We start from the raw sequence: 9,582 nt of genomic DNA, 5'->3' as shown, positions 1-9,582 counted from the left end.
TCAGAGTGGATTATTTGCTATGACCTATCTTCAACTTTAGTCATTCTTTTGCCTATCAAACCTGCTATTGGACACCAATAGTGCTTTCTGTTTGTTTGTGTCAGTGATAATACTTTTTCTTTTTAAATTTTCTACCTGATTTTTTTTCATAATTTCCAACTTTTTAATGATATTCTTTATTAGTTAGGCTTTAATTCTTTGAACATATATAAGACAGTTAATCTAAGGTCTTTGTCCAGCAATTCTAAATCTGTGTTTCTTCATGGATATTTTCCTTTTATTTTCTTTTGCATGTTTGGATCATATTTTTTGTGTATTGTCATGTCTCATAATTTTTGTTGAAAACTGGGTGTTTGAGTATTTGGATGCAGTATGAGATATTCTTGAAATCAATTTCTCTTTCCTTCTCATGGCCATGTGTTACAGTGTTTATTTAGTGACTTTTAAAAACTATTTTAAAATGTTATCTTATTTTTAATGGGTCTTTTCTTAAGTTCATGACCATTACTTTAAGTGATCAGCTAATGAATTGACAGAGATTTTCTTAAATAAACAGAAAATAAAACTGTTGATATTTGCTGACTGACTGTGTGTTCAGGCATTCCTTCAATACTTAGTTTACAACTCTGCCTTATATTAACTTTTTGTTTGGCTTGAGTCTAAAGGTCAGTCAGAGGTGAAAGTTTAGGATATTCTCTAGCACTTTCTGAGCATGCACCGAGTCTTGTGTGTACACATGGTTTCTATATTCTGTAATACATGCAAAATTTTTCATATGGTCTAAACCCCATGCATCTCTGTCACCAGCCTCTTCCCTTCTAGGTTTTTTCCTCTGCTGCTTTCCCTATCTGTTATCTCTTCCCTCTGGTCACTTCAGTCAATATATTTGTTTAAAATATTTTTGAAAAATGCCTACCAGATGGCAATGACAGCCCTTAGAATGAACTTTTATGTGCAAAAAATTCTGGTCTCTGGACTGATCCTTGAGGAACCTACCAGGTGTGTGAAAATGCACTGCTGCAGTTATTAGAAAAGAAATATTGATTTAAATATTTAGATCAATATTTCCCCTGAAACCATCAAGAGCCCCTTGAAAGTGGGCCAAAATCCTTTTGAGTGGCCTAGAAGTGGAGAATGGTGTATTTGGGGCCAATAAGTTGAAATGTCACAACGTTCTCTAGCCTAAATTTCTGTTTCTTTGTTTATTAAGTGTTACATGGATGTTGAAGGTTTTTTATTATATATTTAATTTCCCAAAATCTTGATTCATTCTGACAATTTTAACAGTTTCTCTGTACTTTAGTGAAAGTTCCATGCTCTGCTATGCTATTTTCATCAACATCTACTTTGAAAATAATTTCTTAATTAATAGTATCTATGTCTCAGAACATTGTCAATTCCATTGTAATTCAGTAATCAATTCATTTGAATTACAAGGAGTGGTGTCCTTATTTGATGGAATAAAAAATAAAGATAGAAATACAGTATTTGAATCTGTGCATACAGATTTTACAAAATAGTCTAAGTCCTATGTTGCTGACCACTTTTGTGTAAAAAAAATATATTTCTTGTATAAGCCATGCAAATTAAAACAAAAAATTGCAAGTTTAATGTTTGCAAATGGGGTACATACTTTTGTTTCCCTTAGTCACCAGTACTTCACTACCCTGACTTGTTTGGTACATTTCACAGCACTGTGACTTTTAATATTGGAGCATTACATGAGGATTTCTGTAACTAAATCAATCATCATGTTTTTTAATAGTTACATATCTATCTTAATACATAGTAGAATAACACTTTAAATCCTTGCTTTTCAGATAAGTCAAAACTTAAGAATTGTTTGTTAACCCACTTTCTCAGACAACATCAATGTGAGTTGCAATATGTAAGTGCATATGTAAGTGGTACCCAACTATGGAAAACTTGTTGAGGTGTTGTTTTGATGATTAATGACAATTAAATGAAGACTTAAAGGAGATCAAATTGGTTATACTCTATTGATATAGAGTATCAATACTATACTATAGTATAGTATAAATAGAGTTTATACTATATTTAGTATAAATAGAGTTTATACTATATTTAGTATAAACTAAATATAGTTTATACTATATTTGTATAAACTATTTAGAGTTGATTAACTCTATTTAGAGTTGATTAAGTGAGATTATATATGTTTGCTAAATCCGTATCTGTCTTAAACATATTCAAGATGTAACGTCTGAAATGTTAAATAAACATTGAAGAAATGATTTAGAAACAATGATGCAATCATTAGAAGACATAAAAGCAGAAACAATTAATATGACCTGGTTTTTCCATCTACATTTGCTTCATTAGCACATTATCTGGTCATTAGGAATAGAGATGCTGAGAAGTAGGGCTGGGGGCAGTTTCTTTTCATTATAATATGTCCTTTATACTTAATTGTTGACCCCCACGTATGTCTCCCCTTTCTTTTCATTATAATATGTTCTTTATACTTAATTGTTAAAGCCATGTAATATTGTTTCCCCTTATTAAGGAAGGTTTTTACAGAAGGTATCACAATTTCCTCTGTAGTTCTACTTTATACAGAGCATTCAGCAATTTCAACATTTAATTGGGTGGTACAAAAGAAAGATTCTATTTACCATTCAAAGTTAACTTAATAAAAGAAAAGAATATATAGTTCACTGAAACAGTTTTCTTATTTGTTGTTCTGTTCAACTATTTTTAAACATATTATGCATTTTAAATGATCTTATAATAGATTCCATATGATTACTTTATGAAATAAGACTTTTAAAATGTTCTGCAAGACTTTTTTAACTTTTATGATGAATATTTTTTAACTATGGAAGAAAATAGAAAGGTATGCAATCTTAATCCATTTACCACCACAATAAATCCAAGTTATTAAAATCTACGTGTGTGTGTTTCTGTGTGTAAAGACATAGAGAAAGAGGGATTTGAGAGATATTAATATGCTCAGGCATTCTAAAGTATTTAGCAAACATCATCATATTTCCTTCAGTTAATATTTCAGCACCTATCTCATAAATCAAAACATTCTCTTTAGAAAATGTCATATAATTGGTATACCTAAAAAGAAACAGACACAATGGTTACTGTCAAAAGTATAAATGCCCAATTTATTGAATCACTTAAAATGACCCTAATCACCACAAAGATGGTATTTTATATATATTATCATTCACCTTTTTTTTTTCTTATTTCTCTTTTCCCCCTCTCTCTTTCCTAGAATCCAATTGAGAAATCCTTTTAGGTTTTCTTGAGCTGATTCCCCTATTATTAATTATATTTAATGATGAATTACTTTAATGATATTAACCTTTGCATGAAAACAAACATCGTATCTTCTCAAATGTCTTGAAATTGGTTTATTACCATTCAAGGTATTTAATTCATTGGTTAGGATTTTAATGCTAAGATCTCCTCAAAGTTATGGTTTTCATCTTGTGATGAACAATATGTGGGATAAATATTCAGCCTGGCATGAATATCATCTTCTAAATAATTTTCTCCCAAGTGACACCAAGATTAGAGTGAAGCTTACAATAACTCTCTCATACTCATAATGCACACAATTCAAATATTGATTTGGAATAATTGTTTATTCCATATAGAGATGTCATTAATTTACAAAAAGAGTTTATTCTCTGCCCATAAAAATTAGAAGGTGGATTTTTCTGACCATATTGAAAGTGTAGTTATGGATTGAGCAAATTATGTACATTTATACTTTCAGTCATATTTCTCAAAGGTTATTGATTGCTCTTATAATTATTCCCAATATAGGTTCCCTGTTGAGTGACCTGGATGGACAAAACCAATCTCACAGTTCTGAATGAATTCATTCTGGTGGGAATCACAGATCGCCCAGAGCTGCAGACTCCACTATTTGGGCTCCTCCTCATGGTTTACATGGTCTCAGTGGTGGGTAACCTGGGCTTAGTCATCCTCACCATGATAGACTCCAGGCTACACACACCCATGTACTTTTTCCTCAGACATCTGGCCTCTGCTGATCTTGGTTATTCAACAGCTGTGGGGCCAAAAATGCTATTTAATATTATTGCAGACCAACATATGATCTCTTTTAATTTGTGTGCTACCCAATTCACTTTCTTTAGTGTATTTATCACTAGTGAAATTTTCGTTTTGTCAGCAATGGCCTATGACCGCTATGTGGCCATCTGCAACCCTTTGCTCTATGCAGTGATCATGTCACAAAGAGCTTGTCACCTGCTGGTGGTGATAATTTATCTCTACAGTGTTTTTGTGTCTTTGCTGATCATCATAAAGATTTTATTGTCTTCATTTTGTGGTTATAATGTCATCAAGCATTTCTACTGTGATATTCTACCCTTGATATCTTTGCTCTGCTCAAACATAAATGAAGTGAAATTGATAATACTGATCTTTGCAGCTTTTAATCTGGTGTCATCTCTTTTGATAGTTCTCATGTCCTACATGCTGATCCTCATGGCTATTCTCAGGATGAGGTCTGCAGAGGGTAGGCACAAGGCCTTCTCCACGTGTGGCTCTCACCTGACAGTAGTGGCTGTCTATTATGGAACTCTATTCTTTATGTATGTGCAGCCCAAATCCAGTCATTCCTTTAATACTGATAAAATGTCTTCTGTGTTTTACACCTTGGTGATACCCATGTTGAACCCCATGGTCTACAGTTTGAGGAACAAAGATGTTAAAAAATCCCTAAAAAGAATGTGGACAATGTGTGAAAAAGTCCTATTTAAAATTCATTGTAAGATATAATGACAGTAAATTATGTTATAGTCAATGTATATAATATCTGACATTTCTTTAGCCTTGTGCTCTTTGTATGCATAAGGATAGGCAAAATTAATTCATAGCTGGTATGGAAATATAGAAATTATTTCCTTGTTTTCAAACCAAAATCCACCACTAAGAGATAACTAACTAGCTCATACTCCAGATATAAGTTTATATTTAGTTTCAAATCTTCATTAGATTCCATTCTTACATTCTTATATTAGATTCCACTCTTACATGAAAACAGAATCTGCTTTCATAGTTCTACCACTAAAAATGGCCTTAATAGAACTGGGGAATCTCCACAGAGTTCATTCACTATTTACTCTGAAGATAACTACTGTAGAAAAAGTTGCAATGCAATTCCTGATAAAGTTTCTGAAAATTGATATTTCTAGGCAATAAATGTACATTGTTAAATGAAACAATAACAATCCCTACCTTCATTGGGCTAAGATTCCCTTAGATAAGTGCAAAAATAAGCAAAATGAGAAATGGAGTATACAGCATGTGAACATAATGATTTATAAGAAAATGACAGAAAACAAGTAGTGAGAATGTGAGACAAACTTTAATAAGCTAGTCCAGAGAGAACTCTGAGAATACAGCAGTCACAAGAAATTGAATGATTGGTTAGATATGTATTAAGAAAAATGTTAGTGTAATAGCTCTTAAGTGATAGTATGACTATACGTTGAGGAAGAACAGAATCAAAGGTTTTTTGTGGCTGGGGACATGACAAGTAAAATATAGGTGATGATAATATATTTTAATGCTAGACTTCACTACGTAAGACTATGCAGGTCATTGTAAAATTTGTTATTTATTCTGATTGGAAAAAATAACCTTAGAAGTATTTTGAGCTAGGAAGAGTTCTGATATATCCTCAGTTACCATCCTGCTACAGCTACTGTGGAAATAATGGGCTATAGAGGACGAAGATGAGAAAATGGAAAAACATTGAGGGGTATTCATTCTATTTTCAAGAGACTGTGGATACAAAGGCCATAATAGAAGCAATCGGGTTGTGAGAAGTGATCATACTATCAACATGCTTTAAAGAAAATATCAATAGTTGCTGTTAATATATTTTGGGATGTAAGTTATTACAAGTGGATTAATGAATAGAAAATAATGGAAATACTAAATCCAGAATGCTCCTCAAGATATGCAGAGTAATCAACAACACTTCAAACTAATCAGAAATATTAAAAACCCTCTTTAGTCTTACAACTGAAATAAGAATTTAAAAACTAAGCCTAAATATTTGATAAATGGATAGTCATTATAAACCACGGACCCTAGGAGCTAAAGGGAACTTTCCATTCTTTATGGAGGGCAACTGAGATGAAACTTATGAATGAATAAATTTACTTACTGCATTAAGATATTTTCCAAACCACCTTGGGAATGGGGGAACACAATCAAAGCCAAACAGAAACCCTAAATCATTAGTCAGAAGAATAATGAACTTGTAGATTTAGTAACAGAAAATACCCAAAATCAAACACAGAGGGCAAAAATAATTAAAATCACATAAAGAGCAATAATGAGCTTTGTAACAACATCCGTCAGCCACATGTATACATAAATGCAGTTCCTAAATGAAGTGGTTATAAATTGTTTAAATGAGTAATAGCTGAAAGTTTTCCAAATGCAAAAATAAACATTAGATTAACAAACTCCAGAAATATGAAATTTATAGAAAACATATTTTGATGCATGCTTTAATCAGATTGTACAGATCCATTGGGGGAAAACTTAGAAAGCAAAAAGGAAAAATGCACTTTGTATGACTAGGACAAAAGATAATTATGATATAAAATTTTTGATCAGAGGCAAAGCAATTGTGAAGATTATGGAGTAACATCACTAAACTACTGAAAAGAATAACCGTAAATTTTGAATTCAATGTCCAGGGATGATATATCTCATGAAGGGTTGCAGAATAATGGCATTTCAGATACACAATGCCAAAAGAATCCATCACTTGCAGGCATTAAGGTAAGATATACTGAACATTGCCCATCCAGAATAAATAAATTGATACCAGATAGAAATATGGATCTAAGCAAAAAGAATGAAGAATACCAGAAAGGATAACTAAACATATGATATTTTAATTAACTATTTCCCTTTTAAAGATAATTAACTGCTTAAGTAAAAATAAAAATATAACAAAAATTGTATGTGGAAATGATATAATTGCCACTAAATGTGGACTGTGACAAGTAAAAGATCTATAGCATCTGTATCAGTAATCCTAAAGCAATTACTAAAAAATACAAAAAATATAGTTTGCAAAGCCACAATAAAAAGACACCATGGAGGGGTGGTGCGATGGTGCCTCAGGGGCAAATTCTCCCCTGCCATGCCAGAGACCCAGGTTCAATTCCTGGTGCGTGTCCATGCAAAAAATAATCACAAAAAAAGATATTATGGAGGCATAAAAAAATGATCAATTAATAAAAAAATAATAATGAAAGAAGAAAAGACAAGAAAACTCCATAAGCTGAATCGAAAGCAAATAATGAGATAGAGGACTTAAACCTAATTTTAAAAATAACATTAAATATGAATAGTCCACATAACCAGAAAAAGTCATAAATTGTTAAATCAGATTTTAAAAAGTAATATCAAACTATATGCTGCCTATAAGACAAAATTTAAATAAAGGGACCATGAATAGAATTAAATAATGGTGAATATATCTCATGCTAATACTTTTCAACAGAAAGCTGCAATAGTAATGTTACTGTCAGACTAGATCAATTTCAAATAAAGAATAACATAGAGGATAAGAAAGGACAATTCCTAATAAAAATTGGTAAGTTAATGAAGAAAACATAGTAGTAATAATTGCCAGTGTTTCTAATAACAGAACTTCAAAAAGCATGAATGAAAATCTGATAGAACTGCCAGTACAAATTGATATACAAAATTACAGTAGAAATTCCAAAAACCCTCTCTTGATAATAGAGAGAAAATAGTCTGTAATTCAGAATGTTTTTAGCAGAGTTGCTCAGTGTTATTAACCAACTTGACATAACTGACATTTAAAGAGCCTTCTACTAAACAACAGCAAGTACATATTCTGTTTGTAAGAGCAAACTACTTAGGTAGCCCAAATTCTGGCATATAATCCTGAATGCATGTTGTTCTGGTTTGAAAGGATGTATGGACCCTAGAAAAGCCATGTTTTTATCAAAATCCCATTATAAAGGCAGAATAATCCCTACTCAATACTATATGTTTGAATCTGTAATTAGATCATCTGCTTGGAGATGTAACCCAATCAAGAGTGGTTGTTAAACTGGATTAGGGGAGATATGTCTCCACCCAGTTGGGTAGGTCTTGACTGGTTTACTGGAGTCCTATAAAAGTGGAAACATTTTGGAGAATGAGAGATTCAGAGAGAGCAGAGAATGCTGCAGCACCACGAAGCAGAGACCATCAGCCAGCGACCTTTGGAAATGAAAAGAAAAACACCTCCCAGGGAGCCTCATGAAACAAGAAGCCAGCAGAGAAAGTTAGCAGATGATGCCATGTTCGCAATGTGCCCTTCCAGCTGAAAGAGAAACCCTGACTGTGTTTGCCATGTGCCTTCTCACTAGAGAGATAGACCCTGAATTTCATTGGCCTGCTTGAATCAAGGTATCTTTCCATGGATGTCTTTCAGATTGGACCTATCTATAGATTTGCTTTAATTGGGACATTTTCTTGGCCTTAGAGCTGTAAACTAGCAACTTATTAAATTCCCCTTCTTAAAAGCCATTCTGTCTCTGGTATATTGCATTCTGGCAGTTAGCAAACTAGAACATATGTACAACCTCTCAACAGAGGGTCTGCATATGTAAGATTAAAAAAACACATAAAACTGCAAGAAGAAATTGAAAAATCCATTATTACAGTTGGAAATTTAACACTTCTCTACCAATTATTGATACATCCAGTAGGCAGAAAATCAACCAGTACATAGTTGAACTTAAAAGAATAATCAGACAACTGAAAGTTGATATTTTTACAAAACTTCATCCAAATCAAGTAGATTGCACACACTTCTGACTCTGTGTTGATAGGTGCACGTATATTAAGGATTATTAGATCTTCTGGGAGAACTGATCTTTTTATCACTATATAATTCCTCACTTTATCCTTCACAATTTTCTTTGTTCTGAAATCTGCTTTTTCTGAAATTAATATAGCTAATCTAGTTCTTTTGATCAGTGTTAGCATGGCATATCATTTTATATCCCTTTAATTTTTGAATTTTTACCTTTTAAATTTTTTATTAGAGAAGGTGTGGGTTTGAAGAATAATCTTGTGTTAAAAAATGGAACTCCTATACGTCACCCCACCACCAACACCTTGCATTGAAAATAAATAAATGCATCCAAGTTAATAGAATATTTAATCTCTGAACAAGGAACAGAGAGTGAAATTTTCCTCTTTATCATTCCCATTTTTTGTTCAATGTTAAAATGATTTATTATTTTTCTTTTTATTGCATCATTTTATCAAATACACAGTATTTTGTGGGCCCATTGTTATCTTGCATTTTACAGTCAATCTATAATGCAGAAAAATAAACTCAAGGAGCAGATAATAAACTAATTACAACTTGTATTAAAACTTGTTTTAATACAAGTCTTAAAACACATGGAAATAGAATATATGGCACAGCAGTCTCAGAAAAATATAAAAGATTTCTACTTTTCATCACTCTAATTCAGTTCATGTACAAAAACCAAAATGTTTATGTTCATCCAAATATAACAT

The 9,582-nt window shown here is 32.1% G+C and overlaps 1 protein-coding gene across 1 annotated transcript; it reads left to right on the top strand.

The window, feature by feature from the left end:
* Positions 1-3,825: 3,825 nt before the first annotated feature.
* Positions 3,826-4,785, top strand: LOC143649301 (olfactory receptor 8K3-like). Its single transcript, XM_077119431.1, has one exon. It carries the CDS (start codon positions 3,826-3,828, stop codon positions 4,783-4,785), a length of 960 nt encoding a protein of 319 aa, XP_076975546.1.
* Positions 4,786-9,582: the final 4,797 nt, after the last annotated feature.

Source organism: Tamandua tetradactyla, chromosome 11 (assembly GCF_023851605.1).
Source record: "Tamandua tetradactyla isolate mTamTet1 chromosome 11, mTamTet1.pri, whole genome shotgun sequence".
NCBI lineage: Eukaryota > Metazoa > Chordata > Mammalia > Pilosa > Myrmecophagidae > Tamandua > Tamandua tetradactyla.
Note: the sequence above shows the minus strand (reverse complement) of the source record. Positions and strands in the feature narration are given on the sequence as shown.

Bases quoted from the DNA above. Each gene is read 5' to 3' on its own strand.
- LOC143649301 (XM_077119431.1), top strand. From the start codon at position 3,826: ATGGACAAAACCAATCTCACAGTTCTGAATGAATTCATTCTGGTGGGA.